The sequence below is a fragment of the Trichomycterus rosablanca genome, chromosome 1 (assembly GCF_030014385.1).
Source record: "Trichomycterus rosablanca isolate fTriRos1 chromosome 1, fTriRos1.hap1, whole genome shotgun sequence".
In the NCBI taxonomy this organism is placed as follows: domain Eukaryota; kingdom Metazoa; phylum Chordata; class Actinopteri; order Siluriformes; family Trichomycteridae; genus Trichomycterus; species Trichomycterus rosablanca.
This window is the reverse complement of record NC_085988.1, coordinates 86,448,496-86,474,748: the sequence shown is the minus strand read 5'-3', so window position 1 is coordinate 86,474,748 and position 26,253 is coordinate 86,448,496. Positions and strand designations below refer to the sequence as shown.

Genomic DNA, 26,253 nt, shown 5'->3' with positions numbered 1-26,253 from the left:
TCCTGGACCACGCCTTGTAGATGGCGCTCCAGCGTACACGGTCCGCCGGTTACTGGACTCTCGCCGGGTCAGGGGGAGCACCCAGTATTTAGTAGACTGGGAGGGATACGGACCTGAGGAGCGAACATGGGTCCCTGCGCGCCAAATCCTGGATCCAGAATTAATCCGGGAATTCCGGCGTGACAGGGCAGCTGGTCTGGGGACGTCAGGAGCCGCCCCTAGGGGAGGAGGTACTATAACGGTTCCGCCAGTACAGTCAGCCGCCAGCAGGGGGCCTGGGCGGCGCAGGGGAAGAACTGGTGGAGTGGAGCTTCAGAACTCCAACCCCCAGAATCCCCAACGACAATCAGTGCCAACCAGGCTCAGCTGTGCGGCACTGCATTTAAACCCGGCGTCAAACAGCAGCCGGCGTCGCACCGTTAAATCAGTGCTACCGGTAAAAAGGGTATTTGTAAGACAGAGAAGAATAGAAGAGAGAAAAGTAGAAAAGAAAGAAAACAAAAACAAAGAAAAGAAAGGAAAGGGAAAGAAAGGAAAAGAAAAGCACAGAAATTAATAGAAAATTAATAGAAAATTAATAGAAGATTAATAGAAAAGTAAAGGGAGGTTATTGAGCTGCACAAGAGTGAAGTTCAGTCCTCCACTTTCGTTACGTTTGTTTCATGTTTCACAAGCACAATATATTTTTCGAAAGAGAAAAAAGACGTTTCTTCACGGGAGCGTGGGGAAGAGTTTGAGTACTTTTGTTTAAGTTTTGAAAAAACTTTCCTTTGTTTGAGTACGCGATACCGGCGTCTCCTTTGTTTGTCGTTTCGCGCCTTTATTTTCTCACCGCCTTTTATAGCGGTTTATCCCTCTCCTCCGTGTCCCACTCAGTGGCACGTTGAGAAAGCACAGCGCTATAGCGCTAGAAGTCGGAGGTTCGAATCCGACAAAAGCCAAAACACACAACGAGTTCTAAAATCAAATTATTTATTTATTGTACTTTTTAACACGTATCCAACCATAAACTTATATTGATTACTCTGTATTTTGTTGAAATAACCACACACATTAAAAGACATTCTGCGCTTGGGTCCACCACCTCACCCACTCCCCGTAACACTTATTCATTCTACTTATTTATTCTACTTATTTATTCTACTTATTTATTCTACAAATTTATTCTAATTATTTATTCTACTTATTTATTCTACTTATTTATTCTGCTTATTTATTCTACTCATTTATTCTGCTTATTTATTCTGCTTATTTATTCTACAAATTTATTCTAATTATTTATTCTGCTTATTTATTATACTTATTTATTCTGCTTATTTATTCTGCTTATTTATTCTACTTATTTATTCTGCTTATTTATTCTACTTATTTATTCTACTTATTTATTCTACTCATTTATTCAGCTTATTTATTCTGCTTATTTATTCTACTTCCTTATTCTACTCATTTATTCTTCCACGTCTTTTTCTAATATTTGCAGTATTCACTCACCACAAACTTCTTTCCACTTCCTCTGTTTTACACCCACAGCTTAAACCTTCAACACCAACACAAAGTTCTACCAGTTCCAGTAACAACAACTTATTTATTCTACTCATTTATTCTGCTTATTTATTCTGCTTATTTATTCTACTTATTTATTCTACTTATTTATTCTACTTATTGATTCTGCTTATTTATTCTACTTATTTATTTCACTTATTTATTCTACTCATTTATTCTGCTTATTTATTCTACTCATTTCTTCTACTTATTTATTCTTCCACTTCTTTTTCTAATATATTATTTTGCAGTATTTATTCATTCATTATAATAAATGTAGGAATCACCATCATCCTTCCACTTTGTTATAACAGCACTGACAGTCGACTGTGGAATATTTAGTAGTGAAATTTCACCACTGGACTTGTTGCACAGGTGGCATCACGGTACCATGCTGGAATTCACTGAGCACCTGAGATTGACCCACAGTCTACCTGAGTATTGTTGCTGAACACATGCTTCCTTTTATGAGCACAATGTATCATCTTTAATGGAACGTCCAGCAGGATGATGCACCATGTCCCTTCAAACTAGAAATGAGTTCAGTAAACTTTATTGGCCTCTAATAGAGCAGCTTTAAGAGATTAGCACTAAGAAATTGCAGCTACACCCTAGCAACCACTTGGAATACCATACTAACTTGATAGCAACACACACACACACTTACAAAACACACACACACACTTACAAAACACACACACACACACACAACCAACCAACACAGTCTTGCTTTCAATTGCTGGAAGGTTGCGGCAGCATTTCTCAACCCAAAGAACAAGACCCGAAACTAGAAACGTCCCATTTGTATAATCACCGCTCTCTTTTTCTTTCTCTCACCATCTACACCTGCCAATAACCACCCTGCAAATCCACAGTACTGTAGACTGGAGAAAGATTTCATATACCAAGGGCATTGGGTATGCATCATAATGGGTTATGTAGTTAATACAACAAAAATACCTTTCCTATTGCCTTATTCCCTTGACCATTGACATTTACAACAGTTTAAGTGGAGCATCTGTGCCTTTAGTCCTGTTCACTGGAAATTCGCTTCCACAACTTTTTACTAATAGAAAGTTCTGTTAAAAATAAATATATAGCCAGTATCCAATATAGTGTCTTACTGGCTACCATGGACTGTAATAGCCGTCAGAAGTAGTGTTGGTGGACCTTTAGCCTTAGCCTGCACATCAACAGACCATATCACACCATCAGCTATCACCACACATTCCCCCATGGATACACAATCTGCATTACAAATAGGTGAGATGGACGTGAGACGACTCTTCCAAAGGCAAAAAACCAGGAAGGCACCAGGCCCAGATGGAGTCTCATCATCATGTCTCAAAGCCTGTGCGGACCAACTGGCTCCTATTTTTACAAAGATCTTCAACGAGTCACTGGAGCTGTGTGAAGTCCCATCCTGCTTCAAACGCTCCATCATCATCCCAATCCCCAAGAAACCCTCCAACACAGGATTAATGACTACAGACCCTTTGCTTTAACATCTGTGGTCATGAAATCCTTCGAACGACTGGTTATGACACATCTGAAGAACATCACTGGCCCCCTGCTGGACCCTCTGCAGTTTGCCTACCGGGCAAACAGGTTGGTAGATGATGCAGTCAACATGGGATTGCACTACATCTGGACAGCCCACGGACTTGTAAGAATCCTTTTTGTGGATTTTACCTCAGCGTTTAACACCATCATACCAGAACTCCTCCACCTCAAACTGTCTCAGCTCAGTGTGTCCCCCGCCATCTGTCAGTGGATCACCAGCTTTCTGACAGACCGGACACAACAGGTGAGGCTGGGGGATATTACATCTACCACAAGAACAGTCAGCACTGGTGCACCACAGGGCTGTGTCCTCTCTCCACTGCTATTCTCTCTCTACTCTAATGACTGTACCTCTACAGACCCAACAGTGAAACTTCTAAAGTTTGCAGATGACACTACGATCATTGGACTAATCCAGGATGGAGATGAGTCTGCATATCGGCAGGAGATCGATCGGCTGGTGCTCTGGTGCAGTCAGAACAACCTAGAGCTGAACACACTAAAGACTGTAGAGATGACAGTGGATTTTAAAAGGAAATCTTCGACACTGCTCCTCATCACCATATTCAACAGAACTGTGTCTACCGTGGAGACCTTCAGGTTCTTGGGAACTACTATTTCCAATGACCTAAAGTGGGAGGACAACACCAACTCCATCCTCAAAAAGGCCCAGCAAAGGATGTACCGTCTTGTTTTTAACCAGCCCAAACACTGCCACATCACCCCACTGCTGCGTTCTCTTCACTGGCTTCCTGTAGCTGCACGCATTCAGTTTAAAACACTGACGCTCGCCTACAAAGCCAAAAATGGACCAGCCCCAAGCTACCTTCGTGGTCTAATCAAACCCCGGTCTGTACCACGCAACCTCCGAGCCACCAGTCTCGCTCGACTTGAGCTAAAGGAAGACAAGCATCAAGGCTCTTCTCTGTTCTAGCGCCCAAGTGGTGGAATGAACTTCCTCTGTCTGTCCGAACATCTGAGTCTCTTACTGTCTTTAAAAAACGATTAAAAACCTTCATCACCTTTTTATGAAGCACTTAAGCTGACTTGTACTTATTTACTAACATTTTGTTCCATCCTTTTCCATTTCCAAAAAAAAAAAACCACACCCTTTGGTTCTAACAGGTTTTTAGCAGATTTGTGTTCTTCGACTGTTGTTTACCTAAACTTGAGAAATGAAATGTTCACTATGGAAGCACCTCTGTAAGTCGCTCTGGATAAGAGCGTCTGCTAAATGCTGAAAATGTAAATGTACTATCTGCGTCAACTGAAGAAACACGGTCTGCCACACTCTAAAAAGTAATTCAGATGGCCTTTAACCAGTACTTAAATATATGCACTGCTGTATGACAAAAAATCAAGTTACATTATATTACACAATTTTTTACTTGCAGTTGTTATTTTATTGAGTTCTGATAACGCACAAATTATAAGTGTTGTTTCAACACACTATAATGAATCACCTGAACTTAAGATATTGGGTTGAACAATAAAGAACAAAATTTAGCTTCTAGCAACTTAAAATACATACACTGTAGGACTTAATTTTCTCAGTAGTTTAAATTCGCCCCGCCCACACGGACAGAAACGGTCTGTGTTTTCAAGGCGCCCTTTCTTCACTGTGGAGTGAGTCTTTCACAAGCAAGGTGAGCGTTCTAACTGTTACAAACATTTTTTGACCTATATATCTACAGATTTCACTTTTGTGATTTGAATAATTTGCCCGCTTTGCAGTTGAAGGTCGGCAGGCACAAACTACAAGAGCGAGAGAGCGGGAAAGAGAGTGTTTGAGTGCTATGCAAATTAGCTAGCTAGCTTTTCTTCAGAGTGGCATGGACCAACACACCATTTGGTGTTATAAACTGAGTAAAACTTGACTTTTTCATGGATTAAAATATTTCCAGTGACATAAAATTTCCCTGGTGAGCTATTAAAAACTTATTTTTTGTCTAGTCTATTTTACGATGTTTGTGTAGCAAAAGTAGCCAACAACTATGCTAAGGTTGGCTAGCTAATTATTACGTGTTTGCGTTCTAGGTAAAAATAAACTAAACAATAAACATTACTCATTTGTTTAATGCATATAATTTTTAAAATACTGATTTTACAGACTGATATGTGGAATTTGTTTTTTCATAGTTTTTATTGTTGTCCACTAATGGGATTTGTTAAAAGTAGATGTGTTCTGTAATAAATGATTTTTGGTAATAATTCATGTTTCCTCGTTCTTGTATCATTGTTTAAATTGTTTTACATTCAGCAAATTCAGTGCAATGCTAACAAACATTCAAATTAATGTTTAGAGATATTAGGCTACAGGATGTTGGATCAACGTAATTCTACGAGCAGTTGGCATAACTCAAAAAGACTAATGCAAAATGTTGCCTTGATTTTTTCTGTTGACCCAATGTTATATTTAGTATTAAAACTTTTAAGTTAAATGAATATTAAATAAAACATTGGGTCAACAAAAAAAATCAAGGCAACATTTTGCATTAGTCTTTTTGAGTTATGCCAACTGCTTGTAGAATTACGTTGATCCAACACAATATTTTAGGTTTTCATAATTCAGTAAAAAGCATTTTTAAATAACACTAACTTAAAAATATGTGTTCATGTTGACAGTTATTAAGTTTGTGTAATTTAAAATATTGTGTTGGGTCAACGTAATTCTAGGAGAAGTTGGCATAACTCAAAAAGACTAATGCAAAACGTTGCCTTAATTTTTTTTGTTGACCCAATGTTTTATTTTTTAGAGTGCACAGGAGCTGTTGAAACAGTTCTACACGGCAGTCACTGAATCTGTCCTGTGCACATCCATCACAGTGTGGTTCGGTTCAGCCACAAAACAGGACAGATGCAAATTGCAAAGAGTGGAGTGGATAGAGCGGCAAAAATCATCGGAGCTCCTCTGCCCACCCTCCACGACTTATACACAACAAGGACCAGAAACCGGGCAGAAAAAATTATCACAGACTCCTCACACCCTGGACACGAACTTTTTACCCTCCTACCCTCTGGCAGGCACTACAGAGCCCTGAACACTAAATCAAACAGACACTCTAACAGTTTTTTTCCAAATGCCATCAAACTCATTAATAACTAAAACTGAACTTCTGTTTACTGTTGTTTACATGCCACACTGCACTTAATACATGCTGTATAATACCGTAACAGCACCTTACCTTACTTTACTATCTATCTTATGTTATTTTTATATTTTCTGTACATATGCAAATTCTGCTGAACATGTAAATTTGTACATTGTCCACATATAGTCTTGGTTGTATATTGTATTGTTTGTAAATTGTAGAGAGATAACAACAGCCGGAAACAAATTCCTTGTGTGTGTAAACATACTTGGCGAATAAAGCTGATTCTGATTTAACTAGTTTTCTCACTGTGCAACTAGTGCAACTAGTATGAGGCAGTAGTAGCCTAGTGGGTGGAGCTTTGGGCTATTAATCGAAAGGTTGAGGGTTCAAATCTTAGCTCTGCCACACAACCACAGTTGGGCCCTTGAGCAAGGCCCTTAACACTCTTGGCTCCAGGGGCACCAGACCCTCCACTTTGACTCCAGCTTCCAAACACAGAAAAAGAATTGTGTTGTACTGTACTCGTGTATATGTATGACAGACAAAGGCGTTCTATTTTATTATATTCTATTATACTGTGGTCACTACACCTCTAGGGCTGCTGGCCAACCGTGGGTTACATGCATTAAGAATAGAACATACAGTGGATATAAAAAGTGTACACACCCCTGTTAAAATGCCAGGTTTAGTGATGTAAAACAATGAGACCAAGATAAATCATTTCAGAACTTTTACCACCTTTAATGTGACCTATAACCTGTACATCTCAATTGAAAAACAAACTGAAATCTTTAGGGGGAAGAAGTAAAAAATAAAAAAATAAAATAATGTGGTTGCATAAGTGTGCACACCCTTACACTAATACTTTGTTGAAGCACCTTTTGATGTTATTACAGCACTCAGTCTTTTTGGGTAGGAATTTATCAGCATGGCACATCTTGACTTAGCAATATTTGCCCACTCTTCTTTGCAAAAACGCTCCAAATCTGTCAGATTGCGGGGGCATCTCCTGTGTACAGCCCTCTTCAGATCACCCCACAGATTTTCAATCAGATTCAGATCTGGGCTCTGGTTGGGCCATTCCAAAACTTTAATCTTCTTCTGGTGAAGCCATTCCTTGGTTGATTTGGATGTATGCTTTGGGTCGTTGTTGTGCTGAAAGATGAAGTTCCTCTTCATCTTCAGCTTTCTAGCAGAAATCTGAAGGTTTTGTGCCAACATCGACTGGTATTTGGAACTGTTCATAATTCCCTCCACCTTGACTGAGGCCCCAGTACCAGCTGAAGAAAAACAGCCCCACAGCATGATGCTGCCACCAGCATGCTTCACTGTGGGTAAGGAGTTCTTTTGGTGATGTGCGGTGTTGTTTTTGCACCAAACATACCTATTGGAATTATGGCCGAAAAGTTCAACCTTGGTTTCATCAGACCATAACACATTTTCCCACATGCTTTTAGGAGAGTTCAAATGCGTTTTTGCAAAATTTAGCCGGGCTTGGATGTTTTTCTTCGTAAGAAGAGGCTTCCGTCTTGCCACCCTACCCCATAGCCTAGACATATGAAGAATACGTGATATTGTTGTCACATGTAGTACACAGCCAGTACATGCCAGAAATTTCTGCAACTCCTTTAATGTTGCTGTAGGCCTCTTGGTAGCCTCCCTGACCAATTTTCTTCTTGTCTTTTCATTAATTTTGGAGGGACGTCCTGTTCTTGGCAATGTCACCGTTGTCCTACATTTTCTCCACTTGATGATGACTGTCTTCACTGTGTTCCATGGTATATCTAATGCCTTGGAAATTCTTTTGTACCCTTCTCCAGACTGATGCCTTTTGACAATGAGATACATCTGATGCTTTGGGAGCTCTCTGCGGACCATGGCTTTTGCTGTAAGACCGCGACTAAGAAAATGTCAGGAAAAGCCTACTAGAACAACTAGAACTTATTTGGGGTTAATCAGAGGCACTTTAAATGATGGCAGGTGTCTACTGATTCCTATTTAACATGAGTTTGAATGTGATTGATTCATTCTGAACACAGCCACACCCCCAGTTATAAGAGGGTGTGCACACTTATGCAACCACATTATTTTATTTTTTTATTTTTTACTTCTTACCACTAAAGATTTCAGTTCGTTTTTCAATCGATATGTACAGGTTATAGGTTACATTAAAGGTGGAAAAAGTTCTGAAATTATTTATCTTGGTCTCATTGTTTTACATCACTAAACCTGGCATTTTAACAGGGGTGTGTACACTTTTTATATCCACTGTACAACCTCCAGTTCTGGCATGTCAGATCACCATTTTAAACATGTGCACTGTAATCATAAGCAAAGTCTCTGCAGCAGGTTGTGTGTTTGAACACTTGCACAAAACTGGAGGAGGGTTTTTGGTCTGTTGGTCCTGGATTCTGTAAAGTTGCTTTGAGACAACGTGTATTGTAAAAAGCGCTATATAAATAAATTTGACTTAACTTCCAGGAAGTCATGTTTAAATACTGCCCAGTTGTCTGTTTTGTGCTGGGACTTGGAGGACTGTGTTGAGAGTTCCTAACAGCTCATGCTCACCAGAAGGAAAGCAAGTTTTCACATCGCTCCATAAAATCCGTAACATCCATCACCAATCTGGACTCACCAAACTGGGGAAAACCTCAGGGAGAGCACATTTCCAGAGCAGGCTGCAGTGGGAGTGAAACGGGATGTTGGCCTCCAGGACAGACAACTGCAGACGTAAACCACTTTTATAAATTCTGCAGGTCACTTATTGCTCCTCCTTTCTGAGCGACCTTCAATGCCGGCCTCCAATTCGTCTTCCCAGGTGAGTGTCATGGCACACGCTAAGGCAGTTTTGTTTTCCAGTGTCTTTCATCTTTCTTGCACCACCACCGGCTTTCTTGTGGCACTTCCTCCAGCTCTTGAGAATCATCCAGATCCAGTTTCCTAAGAGGGCTTATAACTCTTAATAACATGTTTATCACCTACAACTGGCTCAGTCGAGACAACAGGTTCCTCCTGCTCTGACTCCATCCTTTTAAACATGTGTTATAAGCAGGTACTGTCGTGTAGTAAGACTGGATTCATGTGTACGATGTTAAAAGATACTAGAAAGCATCTGTGGGCGTGGTCGAAAACCTAGTGAGCTGCCTTGCTGCCTTACTGCCTACACAGGCAGCTGCCTTAGTAGAGAGGATTCTAATAAGTCAGTGACTTATAAGGCAGGTTTATTCGAACGCGCTACTTAGACAGAGATTCCATTGGGTTTCGCTTACTAAGCTAACACAGTTAGCATCTTCCCATTCAAACCAATGGGATGGGTGGCACAGCATGCTAGCATGTGAACTAACGTCTCCCTCCGTGTACCGAAAACGGTAAAATTCGCTGACGAGCCAGAACTTGCAAATAAAAACACTTGTGCAAGTTTATACAAGTTAAAAATCAATAATCATTTATTTATGTTTGAAAATACGTTCGTTTCTCTGTACCGTCCGCCATGTTTTTTTATTTTTCTGTGAGAGAAGAGCTGCCGCACTGAATGCTGGGATTGCCTTGATCAAGGACGCTTCCGATGCTCACTCGTTCTTGAGTCAAAATAACGTTGAAATGTTAAGGTGCCTCACTAGAGAGCTTATTAAGGCATCTAGGATTGGAACAGCCTCCTTCTCGGGAGCACAGCGTAGCATGACGTAAAATGCGTCTATGTAGCGAGAGAGCTAGCTTTACCAACACACCCGATATACACCCGATATACACCCGATATACACCCGATATACACCCGATATACACCCGATATACACCCGATATACACCCGATATACAACCGATATACACCCGATATACACCCGATATACACCCGATATACACCCGATATACACCCGATATACACCTGATATACACCTGATATACACCCGATATACACCCGATATACACCTGATATACACCCGATATACACCCGATATACACCCGATATACACCTGATATACACCCGATATACACCCGATATACACCTGATATACACCCGATATACACCTGATATACACCCGATATACACCTGATATACACCTGATATACACCTGATATACACCCGATATACACCTGATATACAGTCCTCTACATATGAATGAGTTCCATTCCGAGAGCTTGTTCACAAGTCCAAAAAAGTCAGCCTATATGCATCCAGGATTGTAGTTAGCCTACAGCATATAGCGCTGTACAGTAATAAAGTTTTATATCAAGACAACTTGGTCTTTGTACATGAAATAAAGTTTATATTAAACAAAAAATCTTTCCTTTAAAAAGTGGTGATGAAGTTTACACATCCTGCATATTGTGCCAGTTCCATTGTCACTAGATTAGGCTACGCTTATGAAACAGCCGATCACTTTTTTGTGTTTTGTACGTGTTTATGTGTAGTGTAGGATCCCAAACTAACCTTACACGCTAATGCTAAACTTAACAACACAATGTAGAATTTTCCACGTATTTAAACATGTCTGCTCTTTACATACGACGTGTTTACTTGTTTACGTTTCCAACAACAACAAAAGATGGAATTTAAACGGGTGAACAAACGTTGTGCACATTCTAGCAGTAACTAAAGTGAGGACATGTTGATATAAACCACACTGAGGTACGTGTGCACCATTCAATCCTCCTGCTGTTTTATACCAGACGTTAGTGCTACTGAACCTCCAAGAGCAAAGAACAGGAACATCTAAACGTTTCTGCACCTGTGCAAGTCACTCATAACGGCAGATGAAATAATAGAACATTTTACTGCAGAATCTCATGAATTCACTACAATTATTAATAATAAAACAGAGCGATTCTTACCAGCGTCTCAACGTCTTCAGTTCCTGGAATAAACTGATGGTTTAACACGTTCACCCAACCACAAACTTCCTTTCACTTCACACCAACCAGCTCAAACCTTCAACACCAGCACAAGATTCTACTGGTTATATTCTATTAACAACCTAAACACATGAACTGCTGCTTTCAGGTCTCATCTGGTCACAGTATAACTACTGGGTTCCAGTCAGGACTTTGACCATAGTGCTAGTTTTACTCTCTTCCAGGTATAATGACGTGTTTCATTATGCACTAGTATACACGTCTTTACTAGCTTTACTAGCTTTACTAGGTCACCATTAAACAACCAGCTCCATTTCACTGTTACTTTGATGCTCTTATTAGGAAATGCTGGATTTAATCTTTCCCACATACAAGATTCTGGTACTGACACCCCCCCCATACCATGACACACCCTGGTACTGACACACCCCCATACCATGACACACCCTGGTACTGAACACCCCCATACCATGATACACCCTGGTACTGACACACCCCCATACCATGATACACCCTGGTACTGACACACACCCAAACCATGATACACCCTGGTACTGACACACCCCCATACCATGACACACCCTGGTACTGACACACACCCAAACCATGATACACCCTGGTACTGACACACCCCCATACCATGACACACCCTGGTACTGACACACCCCCATACCATGATACACCCTGGTACTGACACGCCCCCATACCATGATACACCCTGGTACTGACACGCCCCCATACCATGACATGTAAACGACTATGTGAACTCTGTAAACGACTCTGTGAACTCTGTAAGCGACTCTGTGAACTCTGTAAACGACTCTGTGAACGATGTAAACGACTCTGTGAACTCTGGACCGCTTCTTTTTAACTAATTTTGAGAGGTGTGGTGTGTAAGATGAAAGAACAACTGAACAACTGAGTCGACTCGTGAATCGGCGTGAGCAGCTTCAACTAAACGACTCCAAACAACAGTAGAAGAAACTCTGAACACAAATCTTCAAATCTGAGCAAATTTCAAATAAAAACAACTGCACAGAAAAAGCTGAGAGCTGCTGTCCTGTATTATTCCACCTTACTGTGAGAGCTGTGGGTGGCAGTAGATGTAGCCAATGAGAGAAATGAACTTCTCCTAAAATGAGTGTAGAAATCTCTTTTCCTCTTGTCCAACACGACCACTAACCATTCATGGCCGCTAGATGGAGCTATAAGCTTAGTTTTGACATGAGTATTCTCTCCCAAAAACCACTATTAAAAGTTCATTCCTAATAGAAGCTACTACAAGCTAACTTACATTCACACTAAATACCAATAAATAGATTTAACAAGATGAACCTACCAGCTTCTATAACATGAAATCATAATTCAATTATTTAGGTGAACAGTAACATTCCTAACATACAACACAATGTTCTTCACATTCTTATATAGTTACTCTGACTATCGGCAGAACATCATTCCTGAGGCTAGATTTACATTTAAAAGATTTACATAAAGAAAGTATCATTATAAAAATAACAGCTATAGGAATAATTAAATAAAAAGACAGTGAACTAGACAATTGCCGGACTGTCTTTAGAAGAATAAAACATAGCTTAGTTCTTCTCCAATCTGCGTATGATCCATATTCGAGATCACTAAAGTTCAGGATGAATATGTGTGTGTGTGTGTGTGTGTGTGTGTGTGTGTGTGTGTGTGTGTGTGTCTGTGTGTGTGTGTGTGTGTGAATTAATGTTTGTTTGAATTATCTTTTGGGGTCTCCCAAAAATATCACTTTAAGAATCAATTTGTTGAAGAAAGACTCTGAAATCTCCTTAAAGTTACTGATCCTTATCTTCAGAGTTTATGATTCCTGGACTCAAGTCTTGGACTACACTGACCTTTTGCTGGGCCTCTCATCTCCGGTTTATAACATTTGAACAGGACAAAGGGACAGACATCAGTGGAGGTGATACTCAAAGTGGATTAGACTAAGGGTATAGTCCCAATAAATATACATGTGTATTATTCCCAATAAATATACAGTATTTTGTTCTTAACTTCATCTGTATGGCGTGTTATATCTTATATGAATTATTTTTGTTTTATTATTTACTTAATAGACAGTGTGTTTGTTGTAATGAACTCGTAATCGTAGTAATGTATGCTAAAGCTGCAGAACATATCTGATACTCGGATCTGTCTTGTTAATAAGAGGGAACTTGTACCAGAGTGTATCAAGAATTAACTTGTATAATGGAAAGCGTTTCCTTCAAGAAACCAAATTAGAATGGTCATTTTCAAGATGTACTGATGGCGCTATCTACTGGCCTCTAGTGATTTGTCTTCTTGGTGGGAAAATAGTTTCCAATTTGGTCATGTGTCCCCAAAGGGGCTCCATTGCTCATTGGCTATACCCAACCTACATCACACCTCCCACAATCTTTAAAAAGTGGTGGTAAGCCTGTCCTCCAGTTAGTGAAGGAGCAGCAGAACAGAGAAGCAGAAAGACAGAGACCGAGAGAGCAGTCCTGTCCCAAGCAGAAAGAAGAAGGAGAAGTGGCCTGCTTGCTTCTTGGGCATCTTTGAAGATCTCAGAGCTTGCAGTCTCGACTCCCAGATCACAGTCTCTAAGTAACGTTTGTATTAAATTAGTCAAGTTTAGTGGCCAATCACATCTACTGGACACAATCTTTTGAAACGTTGCCGTTGGCCAAGGCAGCAGTTCCAACACTGTGATCCGGATTCGGTTGCGCAGGCAGAATTCAACCTCTTCATGTGAAGCATTGTGTGAGTTTTATCACAGACCTTCTCAAGGAAGAGAAGGAAACCATCTGAAATGAAGCCAAAGTTCCACGTTCCACGTCGTAAAGCTCAGCTGGGACAGAGGAGAGAGCAAACCTAGCTTCATCTGTTGAGACCGGTGAAGAAGTTCTGATGTGAGGTAAACATCACTGGCTCCGGAAGATTACTACAAGAGGTAGACTCAGTTTTTCTGTGCTCTGTGAAGGGCTTGCTTTTGTTGTTTTCTTTAAAATGTACGTTTATTATTGATCAATAACAGTATTTATTTATTATATATTTATTTCAGTTATAAGTTCTTAGCATTGATTTTGTACCTACACCTTTATTTCACTCTTCTTACTACTTAATTGTTTTATTCCCTGATTAATCACTGTTTCTATGCTATATTTTTAATTAACTTTTTAACTCTTTAAACTTAGTGCTGTGAGTTTAATTCCCAGGAGAGAGGAATAATTGACTTAAAGAATTTTACTCCTACAGAACAAGACTGATCGATCATTAATTAGTTTTTTCTGGTAATTTTCCTTAACATTACCAGTGGTGCCCCATAATTGATTAAAAGCTAATTGCTAACATCTTTTCCCACCATTTAACACTCCAGTACACACTACTTCCCTTGTAAATGTACCTCCATGATTTAGTCCTGAGAAAGAATCATACATTGATGCTGAGAAGAGCTCTGGTCCATGTTGAGGAGTTCCTCCTGAGCCTCTCAGTTTTGGTCATTAGACTGCAGAAGTGCTGGTCTGATCTGAAAGTGCTAAACAGGTATTTACTGGGATGGGTGGAGTCCCTGATAATGTTTGTAACTCACACATTGATCAGATGTTTCTAACAGCGCTGCTTCCTTCTGCACTGCTAGTTTACATGCTAATGCAGTTAGACTGAAAATGTGCATGAAAGATTTTCTGCTCATCAGCTAGCTACACTCACCGCAGTGTTAAAGATGCTAATATTAGAAGAATTATGTCAGTGTTGTGGCGTGTTCAGTTCCACCCTGACACACTAGGAGCAAAGCAGGAACACACTGGACAGGACGCTGATCCATCACAGGTCTGCACCCCCTTATTAAAGTCTAATATTTTAATAAATGTACTAATAATTACATGTAGATCACAGATCAGCAACTTTATTCTCAAAATGTATAAAAATAAAGTATTACTTCACTTTAGATATAATAATATTAAACCACCTACAACTTATATAAAATAAAATATAAACATTACAAAATATTAATATCAAATATGTAGAACTTTTGTTTTACTTACAGCAAATTGATTTTTTTCTACAATACAAAATAAAAAGATATTATAAGCTGAATCTTTGTGTTAGCGCACTGTGGCTGGTTACGTTACAGAATGTAAAATAAAATTTGGGGACGTTTTTACCCCCCGTGCTCGACTGAAATGTTCAACACTGAGATCAACAAAGATTCAGATGAATAAAATATCAGGAGCTGAAGTTGTTAGAAAATCATTTCCTGAGGTTACAGATGTTATGATGTCATTTTCTGAACAAAGACATTGGGTGGCGTCTCTGGGTCACATGGTCTGGGTCTCTCTGAGGCTCCTCCTCCACGTCATCATAATCTGTAAAATGAGTAAATTGAGGTGTTTAAAATCAGGAGGAGGCTGAAATGTTCCTCATAGATGATCAATAATGGAAGCAAACTTTCACTCTGCTGCCTGTTCACTTTATTTACAACATTTACTCCATCCTCCTTAATCATGCACATTTTACACACAGCCATGGAGCTAAACCAACCCACCTTCTGCACCTCCTACTTCCTGTTCAGCACCCATCACATCATCATAGTCCTCTGATTCCTCTATTAGAGCAACATGAGAAGAGAAATGATGATGGCATTAAGAAACTCAACTGAATTCTTACTGCATTGATGCTTCAGTTTCAAATTCATTTCCTCCTGTCAGAGAAACAGACCTGTTATCAAGTTTGGCTTTGTTTCCATGGTAACAGCATCATCATCATGGTCCTCTGGTGGTGTTTCTTCTGCCCAAATGTGGAGATAAATACCATGAAATCAGTCATGATGTGGTTCAGAACTCTTTTCATGCTTGACGTTACAATATTGTGATATTATTGTCCTACCTGTCATGATCTGGGACTTCTGATCAGCTGTAATGGCGTCATCATAATTCTCAGCTTCGTCCTCTACACCAAAACACCCAGATTTCAACTTTACTCAGGTACCAGTTCTTAAAGTTACAGGGGGCCAGTAAAGCTCCACAAATGCAGGAATCTCTCCAATCACAGTGGATTTAATGATTCCATTTTCATCACATGAATTCTGATCTTATAAAGTGTAGTGAATGTAAAAATCCTCCCTCTAGATCTTTATAAATATAAACACACTACAGCAGAACCAGTGTACAAAGTTCTTTACAGTATGGAGGATTCATTTCTACAGCTTTCTAAAAGAAATCACTAAACAGAAGCTCACCGGCTACGTTATCGGGGATCAGTCCAGCAGTCATCACATCATCATAGTCCTCTGGTGTGTCCACTTTCCTCCTATCACCTAAATCACATAAAAACAGAGGATCAGATTTTGGAAGACTCATCCCATCTACTGCACTGAATTTTAAGGTAATTGTTTTTAGTTGGAAGGTTAGAAAACCTTCAGTTAAAAACAGTTAAATATTTTCTTTTGTACCAGTTACAATAAATAAAGTTTTTGTACCAATTGAATTGTAATAAAGTATCCTGAAGTGGTTTTACCAGAATGTATTTTAATGCTTTTATAATGAATTTTATTTTACCACAATTTAACTCAGCAAGGTTTTGTTTTTACTACCAGTAAATCAGAGCTGTTTAAGATTTTATTGAGATTTTAATTGTTTATAATTGATGAATCTACTTGAGGTAATTACTATTATTTACTTGTTTAAATACTTGATTATTTTGGGGATTGTACTGGAATATGAGACTTTATTGTCTGTCACCTCATCTTAACCCACTTGCTTGTTTTTCTGCTCACTTGAGAGGTGAGGGTCACCCTGACCCGCTTAAGAAACTTGCTTTTCACATATTGATGCAGATGTTACTTATTAGATCTTCACATGTTTTAGCAGTCAAGTCTGGTCTGGACAGGCCGCCATTTACACTTGCTTTTGTGCATCTTGGTGAACTTAAGGTTCTGGGAAAACCGCAGGATGTTATCAACAATTCCCAGAATAACGGTCTGAGAACAGAGCCATTATTCCTGGGTGGATAAAAGACACTTAGGTTCTACATTCCTACAATCATCTACATGAACTAATTTAAATAATATAATCATATTTAATATTAAAAATACAGGTTATTACCAGGTATGTTTTCAGGAATTGATCCAGCAGTGATGGCATCATCATATTCCTCTGCTGTTTTTACATTCGCTGTATCACATAAATCATATAAATTCAGAATATTTATACAAACAGATCAATCATCTTTATTTAATCATTAATATTAAATTAATAAATTGTGATAATTTAACAAAGGTACAAACTTATCAGGTCATTAGTTGTGACGGCATCATCATAATACTCGGCTTTATCTCCAAACCCAGATTTTTCTACATGAATAAAGTTTCAAATTATTGTCATTGACACTTTTCCTCATTCCAGAACAACAGAAACAACAAACTAGATTCACTATTAAAGAGAATTTTATACTGAAAGAAAAATCTGTGAACTAACAAACCAAAGAGACCAAAATGAAGGTGTCAGGATTAAAACTCTGGATTTATGATAAACATTTTCTTTATAATTTTAATGTTTCTTTGTGGAACAGAGTTGAACAAATCCACCCTCCAGATCTTTTACCTGAGACAAGCTCCTCATCCACGTCTTCATACCCAGAATGCTGTGATTCAGAGAGGAGACTTCCTGTTGAGAAGAGAAGAACAGTCATGAGACGAGTTCAGAACAGCAGATCAACAACGAACCACCACAACTTTGTTCCATTTCCCTGAAAGGTTTTATACTGGGCAGGATCTCAGCAGGAACACTCAGCACACAGTAGTAATACCCTGGTGCCAATTCTATATTTATTTAAATGATTTGCTGTAAATGTATTTATTATTATTGTCAGGGTACCAAAACCTTTACATATAACTCTGTATAAACGTCACCTCTTTTACTGGAACGTCTGGTTCTTCTAGTGGAGTATCTGTGGTTGATCTCTTCATAAACTGCCTCTGACAGAGTCTTACGCGTCATCTTATAGAGACCTGATAATGGAGAAGAAGAAACAGAGCTTAAGCTTAGAAAAAGAGAAAAGCATGTATGGTTTAAATTAACAAGGATCCAGGATTAAGCCTTGTGGGACTCCACACGTCCCAGTCCAACATTGTCTTCATGACTATGTTAGTAAGATCTGAACCAGTGTAGGACTGAGACAGGGAGGTAAATGCTCCGTAACTGAAGCAGGATTAAATCTCTGAATGTTCCTACCTTTCCTGAGTCCTCTGTTCTGGAAAAACATCACAACCAGAAGCACTAAGACCAGGAAGAGCAGCGTTCCCAGCAGGATCAGGGCCAGTGGAGGGGTGTATAGAGCAGCTGCTGATGGAGGTTCTGGATTGGCTGTTCTTTTCATTATTTGTTGCACTGCAGTTTAAAAATAAAGAATATTTTTGTAGACCATAACAAAGTTTATTATTATTAACGTGTGTATAGATGATAGAAAGTAAAATATTTTACCTGCTTCGGTGATGATGGTGGTTGTTGTGGGTGTAGTAGTAGAGGATGCTGATATCTCTACATTAACAGAAATTTATCAAACCTTTTATATTTAGTAATAAAAGAGATAAAACTGTAATTGGATTTTATTCCTAAAAGTAATCCTACCCCTCTGACCTGCACATGTGACTCCAGCATCCTGTTTGTGGGTGCAGTCTGTCTGGTACTTCAGGGAATGGCGACAGTTCCACAGGTGAATCTCGTCTCCTCTACACTTCACTCTGTTCAGCCAGATGGTTCCTTCACCAGCACCAAAGGTAGCGTTCCTATCAGCACTCAGTGCTCCACCACAGCCCAGCTGCCTGCAGACCACCTGAGCATCTCTGATGTCCCACTGATCATCACAAACGCTTCCCCATGTAGCATCATAATAAACCTCCAGCCTTCCAGAGCAGCTTCCCTTTCCTCCAATCAGCCTGAGAGGCAAGTGATCTACACCACACATCACACAACATTACACACAACAACACTGATGAACTCAGGGTATAACAGAATATCCAAATAGTAAGTTTATCAGAATCATGTTATACAATTTAACTGAATTTAATTTCCCAAACAGATACAATAATTGTGGAAATAGTTCTTACTTGCACAATATTTCAGGTGGGAAGATGGAAGACATGATCCATGCGTACGTACAGACTTTCCATCATCTGCAGGAGTAATAATATATATTTTATTATATAATATATTTTCCTACTTGATTTTTCCGTAAGAACCAGTACAGAATGAAGAGAAGCTCGACCTACCTGAACATTTAATGTGAGCCACCTCAATGTTATTATCACACTCGTTCTGTCCCCATGGTGAAGATGGACAATGCAGCAGAGTGGAATCATGTTTCCTACATTTTACATGATCCAGCCAGTTAGGAGCAGATTCCAGTCTTGCTTTTGTTGAAGATAAACTTCCAGTTCTTCCACAGTTCAGCTCTCGACAGATTACACCCGCTGTATCATCGTCCATCCCATTGAAACACACATTACCCCAGGTTCCATTGTAGAAAACCTCCAGATTCCCCTCACACCCCCCAGTGAGTCTGATTTCTTTAAATTCTGGGGGAAAAAGTTGACTAATAATTATTTAATGCTGTTAATGTAAATAAACACTTATTACATCTGTATATGATGAAGAATTTCAGTACCTGAACACACCACCCCGACGTCCTCTTGGTGTCCACATTCATTCTCCTCACAGACCTTAAATCTGCAGTTCCACAGGGACGTCTCGTTCCCCTCACACTCCACCTTATTCAGCAATATGGACCCAGTTCCAGGACCAAACCAGGCTGGTATGTGGGTACTGAGGGCCACACCACACTGTAGCTCTCTGCAAACCACCTGGGCATCTTTAATATCCCACAAGTCACCACACACTGTTCCCCATGAACCACTGTGGAAAACCTCCAGCCTTCCTGCACAGTCTCCACCAGAACCAACCAGCCTGATGGAGTTGTGGGCTGGGTTATTAACACACACACACACACACAGACACAAACACACGTAAATCATTTAAACTGATGTGGAGTGTGACTTATATATTCTTTATTTTTATTTAATATGCACTGCTTACCAGAGCAGGTGATGGACAGCAGTTCTCTGGAGCTGCAGTTAGCAGGTTTTGCACTGCTGCAGTTCCCCAGATGTTCTTCACTTCCAGAGCAATTGAAAGCTGTTCCACACGTGTGGTTGTGTTCAGTAGTGGATGGAGAGGAGCTGAATTTCAGCACAGATCCACAGCCCAGCTGTCTGCAGAGCACAGAGGACTCAGCCAGACTCCAGGAGTCCAGGAGAACCTTCCTCCAGTCCTGTCCAAAATAAACCTCCACCTCCCCCTGACACTCACTTCCTCCTGTTAACCTCACTCGCCCATCATGAAACGCCAGAGAGGAACCTGAAGAGAAACAATAAATCAAGGTTCAATAAGGAAACACAGTTTCTTCATAAACAGGTCCTACACCACTTTAACATCTCACCAGTACAGATAACTCCAGCATCCTGTTTATGAGAGCATGCAGCTCGACTCCATGATGAGACTGGACATTGGGACAGGTGGGTCTCGTTCCCCTTACAATCAAACACATCAGACCAGATCTGGACGCTCCCCTCCCCAAACCGGTCGGCCTTCAGAACAGCCACAGCACTCCCACAATTCAGCTGGGCACAGAGGACACTGGCAGCTTTCATGTTCCAGCTTCCAGCACAAACTGTTCCCCAATCACTGAGGTACTGGAGCTCCACTCGACCAGAACAGGAGTCTGGACCGTCCACCAGCCGAGCCTCAGTGTGACCTGAACAAACAACTGAGAGCTCAGTGATTAAGGAAATATAAAACATTCTAGAAGTTCCTAATCTAGTTGATCTGGTACCATAAACTAAATAATCATACTTAACCAGAACAGATTAATCCCACATCACTGGAATGGGAGCAGGTGTGTTTTTGTGTAGATGATCGTAGACAGGAGTAAACTGTAGATTCGTTTCCTCTACACTGAAGCTCCTCTGTCCACACCTGACCTTCACCTCTACCAAAAGCAGCAGCTCCCAACACCTCCACAGGAAGTCCACAGTCCAGCTCGCGACACAGAACCTCTGCATCCTGCTGGTCAAAGTCAGCATCACACACTGTGGTCCAGGTCTTCCCATGATGCACCTCGACTCTCCCAGAGCATCGGTGAGGACCATCAACAAGTGTTGAACTTTGTCCTGTGTGTTATACAGATTAAAATTTTATTCATAATATACATTTTAAAAGTTTTTATTTAATGTAAACTAGACATGATCATACAAATCCACTTTCAAAAAAGTTAGGACTGTAGGTAAAATAAGATATTTAATGTTTTACCATGTTATATCATTATTACGTGTGTGAGCTAGTGTGGCATAATAATAAAAACCACATTGCTGGTAACAGCAGTGCTTAAGTTCTGGGGTTTGAATCACAAGCTTGGATAAATATGAGGAAAAAATATTGCATCAGGAAGGGCAGCAAAACTCATCATCATAATTGTATTGTTATTATTATTATTATTATTATTATATTATTACTATATTTATTATATATTTTTTTATTATTGTTATTATTATTTTTATTATATGTATTATTATTATAATTATTATATTTATTATTATTATTATTATTATTATTATTATTATATTGATTATTATTATTATTATATTTAGTAATATTATTATATTGATTATTGTTATTATTATTATTATTATTATTATTATATTTATTATAATTATTATATTTATTGTTATTATTATTATATTTATTATAATTGTTTTTTTATTATTATTATTATATTTATTATAATTATTATATTTATTGTTATTTTTTTATTATTATATTGATTATTGTTATTATTATTATTATTATTATTATTATTATTATTTTTATTATTATTGTGCCATCAAGTGGATTCTGACTCCTGCCAGCCATGTGGATGGTGTTTTTCCAGAACATCCTGTCTTCTGTTTGGGTCTTCAGGTTTTTTAAAGGCTCGTTCATTATTCCTCCAATTGTATTCATCCATCTTGTTGCAGGCCATCATCTTCATCTTTCACCTTCAACTTTTTCACACATGATTTTCCAATGAACTGTTGTTTTATGTACTGTGTCCAAAATTACAGAGCTTCAGTTTGTTTATCTGTGCTTGAAGTGAGAGGTACAATCACACCCATCGCATGGACTTTCTACTCCCCTGAAAATAATTTTTTAATTTATGTTTGTTCTACTGTCCCTACATTATTTGTAATTGGGTTGTATGTAGAATTTCATCAAATCTTTATGCAATTTCATACGATTTACCTGAGCAAATGACAGCAGCATCTTTACCATGATTACAGTTATGTTTCCCCCATCCTAATGATCTACAGTTCATCAGTGTAGATTCTGATCCTTTACACTGTACATTATCCATCCAGATTGGTCCTGATCCTGGTCCAAAATGAGCTTTACCCAGAGCATCTATAGCCTCTCCACAGTCCAGTTCTCTACACACCACTGCAGCATCTTCCACACCCCAATAATCATCACACACTGTTCCCCACCGTCCATCATGAAGAACCTCCACTCTCCCAGCACAGCGACTTCCACCATCCACCAGCCTCACCTTGTCTGTACATCAAAGTGAGAGAGAGATACTTTAAAATCAGAGACTCTTTAAAACCAGGAACATCTTGAACAGGTGCTAAGACAGAGTCATTTTATATAAACTGTTAAAGATGCATCTCTTACCAGCACACACCAGTCCCACATCACTGGAATGGGAGCAGGTGTGGTTGGTAGGTGATGTTGGACAGAGGTGAATCTGAGACTGGTTTCCTCTACACTGAAGCTCCTCTCTCCACACCTGATGTTCTCCTCTACCAAAAGCAGCAGCTCCCAGCACCTCCACAGGAAGTCCACAGCCCAGCTCTCGACACACAACCTCTGCATCCTGCTGGTCAAAGTCAGCATCACACACTGTGTACCAGGTCTTCCCATGATGCACCTCCACTCTCCCAGAACATCGAGAACCACCTGCTAGTCTGACACCTAAATTATCATCATGAAAGAATAGAGACCATTTAACACAATAATTACTGATACAGCAAAATCTGCTTGTACCTTCAGTTATGATGATGTGAGGAGTGATTGTGTAACTGAAGGGAATTTCATCTGAGTTCTTTGGGTTGGAACTTTCTGAAACTTTTTGGCTTCTGTTTTATGCTAGACAGATGACCCCATCACCACCATCATCATGTGATTTGTTGTAAAGTCCAACCAAGTCTTCAGTTCGAACCAAGGATTATAGGAGTGGAACAAAATTATATACAGTAGCTACACTTTTTTATTTTTATTTAACCAGGCATGTCATTAAGAACACGTTCTTATTTACAATAACAGCCTGGCAAGTAGAAGAATCTACTTGAGGAAGAGGAAATACAACATCAACAACAAGGAGAAAAGAAGGAAAAAACGAAACAAAAATTATAATCATAGTAGTAAAACAGTCAATTCATAGTAAAACAAGTACATGTATCAGTAAAGATATTCCTAATGCTGTTCTTAAATTTTGAGATCGGGATAAAAACCTGTAGTTTTAAAGTTTTCTGGAGTGTGTTCCAATCTCTAGCAGCAGATAACTGAAATGATGAAGAGCCAAAGGCAGTGTACGTTTTAGGAATGTTTAGTTGAATGATGCTAGATGACCTGGTGTTATATGTAACAGACACTGGCTGTATCAGGTTTTGTAGATAAGGTGGTGTTTGACCAAGGAGAGTTTTGTAGATGAGTGTGAACCAGTGTATACTGAGACGAGTGTGTAAAGAAGGCCAATTAACCAAAGTGTAAAGAGAGCAATGATGAGTTCTGAAATGAGCATTTGTAAGAAAACGGAGAGCTGAATGGTACAGGGCATCAAGCTTCTGAAGGGTGTTTTTGCCTGCCACTCTGTAAACTGTATCTCCATACTCAAACATAGGAAGTATAGTCATCTGAACAAGAGTGAGTTTAGCAGCACGAGTGAAAAAGGAACGATTTCTGTACAGGAAACCAAGTTTGGCCTTGACTTTTGATTGTAACTGAGTAATATGGTGCTAAAAGGACAATGAACTGTCTAACCAGATACCTAAATATTTGTACTTTGTAACTTGTTCCAAGATGGCTCCTTCCCTGGTAGTGAACTTAAAAATGGGTTCAGGTAACTTGCCCTTCCGGTCAAACCACATAATCTTTGTCTTAGAAATGTTTAATGACAATTTAAGGTTGGCAAAAGAATTTTAAACCTGGAGAAAGCTATCTTGGAGCAAGGACAGTACACAGTCAGGGGAAGAGCCAGAGGTATACAGAATTGTATCATCTGCATATAAGTGAATGAGAGCATTTCCAGCAACAAGGGGAATATTATTGATGTATACAGAAAACAATGTAGGTCCTAATATTGACCCTTGAGGGACACCATTAGTAACCCAACGGGGGAGATAAGAGGCATTTTCTAATTTCACAATCTGTGACCTTAGAGAAAGATAATCTGTAAACCAGGCTGAGGAATGATCTGTGATCCCTATGTTGCCCAACCTTTTTATCAGGATGGTGTGGTCAACTGAATCAAAGGCTTTGGCTAAGTCAATAAATATTGCAGCACAATATTGCTTAGCATCCAGTGTAGATATAATATAATTTAAGACTTTTAAAACTGCAGTGACACACCCATAAGCTGGTCGGAAACCAGACTGTACACCAGAAAAATTTTTATTTTCGTTAAGAGAATCATTTAACTGCTTATTGACAAATTTTTCACAGACCTTAGAAATTCAAGGTAAGATAGAAATTGGTCTGTAGCAATTTCTATCAGCTTGATCTCCATTTATAAAAAGAGGGCATACAATAGCTGTCTTTCAATCAGTTGGTATTTCAGCGGTGCGTATGGATAAATTAAAAATAACTGTAATAGGAGCTGCTATTATTGGAGCTGCTAATTTAAAAAAGAATGGATCCAATTTATCCAACCCAGCTGGCTTTTTAGCATCGAGCAAAAGTAATTCACTCAGAACCTCTCTCTCAGCGATGGGCTTGAGAGAGAAACTAGGAGTGTAAGTATAGGGTGGAGATAAAGCTACGGCCTGACCAGCAAGTACCTTTGGGCTACAGGGTGAGCTAGAGGTGTTGTTAAGGCTGTCATTAGAAGTACTGCAAATCGGAGCCACTAGAGTATGTCCAGACTCTATAAAGTGTTGATTAAAAATATCAGCCATCTGAGTTCTATCTGTAATTAAAAGGTCATCAGATCTAAGTGCTAATGGAGCAGATAATAATTTGTTTTCAAGTTTTGCTGTCTTCCAAAACTGCTTAGGATCAGAATTACAGCGCTTAAATTGTTTGTTAAAATAATTAGCTTTATGTTGACGCACTGCTTGAGTAGCCTTATTTCGAATCTGACGAAAAAATAACTTTGTCTGAATGAGATCCTGATAAACGAGCTTTTCGCCAAGCAGCATTCTTTTGTTTTAAGAGTATCCCTAAATCAGGGGAAAACCATGGGCTTACTCGATTTTTTATGCGAAAGTTCTTGACAGGAGCATGCTTGTCAACAACAGTGCTAAAAAGATGTCTGAAAGTACTCCATGCTTCATTCACAGTAGGAATTAGATTCATTCTATGCCATTTCATCTCAGCCAGGTCATGTAAAAAAGCTTGATTGTTAAAATGTTTAAAATTTCTTTTTTTTGCATGTTTTTACTGGCAATTTTAATACCTGGTTCTTACGTACACAAGCAATGAAACAATGGTCACTAAGATCATTACAAAAAACACCTGAATGGTACATATGGAGGGAATTTGTAAGAACCACATCAATCAGAGAAGCCTTATCTGGAGAATTTGGAACATATCTAGTAGGATAAGAGATAATCTGATGAAGATTCATAGAGTCAAACTGTTGTATTACTTTGTCTGGAGGTTTAAGCATGTCCCAGTTAAGATCCCCCAATAATACAAATTCAGATCTTATGTATGGTGCCAGTGCTTCGCTTAATGTAAACAAAGTACTTACAGCTGCTGACGGAGGGCGATAGCACCCAGCCACTGTCAAAGAGAAATTGTCTGATAACTTAATATTAAGAACTAGTAAATCGAATTGTTTGGGAACCGACTTGGCTAGAGTGACTGAACAGTAAAGGTGATCTCTTA

The 26,253-nt window shown here is 39.2% G+C and overlaps 1 protein-coding gene across 1 annotated transcript in view; it reads right to left on the bottom strand.

Annotated features, from left to right (window-relative positions):
• Nucleotides 1-15,027: 15,027 nt before the first annotated feature.
• The window catches only part of LOC134330366 (scavenger receptor cysteine-rich type 1 protein M130-like), a 72,412-nt gene continuing 61,186 nt past the window's right edge, over nt 15,028-26,253 (bottom strand). Inside the window, exons 10-30 of the mRNA XM_063011505.1 lie at nt 25,185-25,187; nt 22,819-23,118; nt 22,383-22,698; nt 20,970-21,274; nt 20,552-20,866; nt 20,143-20,469; nt 19,721-20,044; nt 19,317-19,631; nt 19,164-19,229; nt 18,694-19,008; nt 18,538-18,594; nt 18,289-18,444; nt 17,951-18,065; nt 17,820-17,842; nt 17,659-17,721; nt 17,343-17,408; nt 16,296-16,373; nt 15,944-16,006; nt 15,776-15,844; nt 15,603-15,662; nt 15,028-15,423 (exon numbers count right to left, since the gene is read on the bottom strand). Of these exons, the coding sequence (XP_062867575.1) occupies nt 15,338-15,423; nt 15,603-15,662; nt 15,776-15,844; nt 15,944-16,006; nt 16,296-16,373; nt 17,343-17,408; nt 17,659-17,721; nt 17,820-17,842; nt 17,951-18,065; nt 18,289-18,444; nt 18,538-18,594; nt 18,694-19,008; nt 19,164-19,229; nt 19,317-19,631; nt 19,721-20,044; nt 20,143-20,469; nt 20,552-20,866; nt 20,970-21,274; nt 22,383-22,698; nt 22,819-23,118; nt 25,185-25,187 (3,422 nt within the window). The 3' untranslated portion in view covers nt 15,028-15,337. The remainder of the gene's footprint in view (nt 15,424-15,602; nt 15,663-15,775; nt 15,845-15,943; nt 16,007-16,295; nt 16,374-17,342; nt 17,409-17,658; nt 17,722-17,819; nt 17,843-17,950; nt 18,066-18,288; nt 18,445-18,537; nt 18,595-18,693; nt 19,009-19,163; nt 19,230-19,316; nt 19,632-19,720; nt 20,045-20,142; nt 20,470-20,551; nt 20,867-20,969; nt 21,275-22,382; nt 22,699-22,818; nt 23,119-25,184; nt 25,188-26,253) is intronic.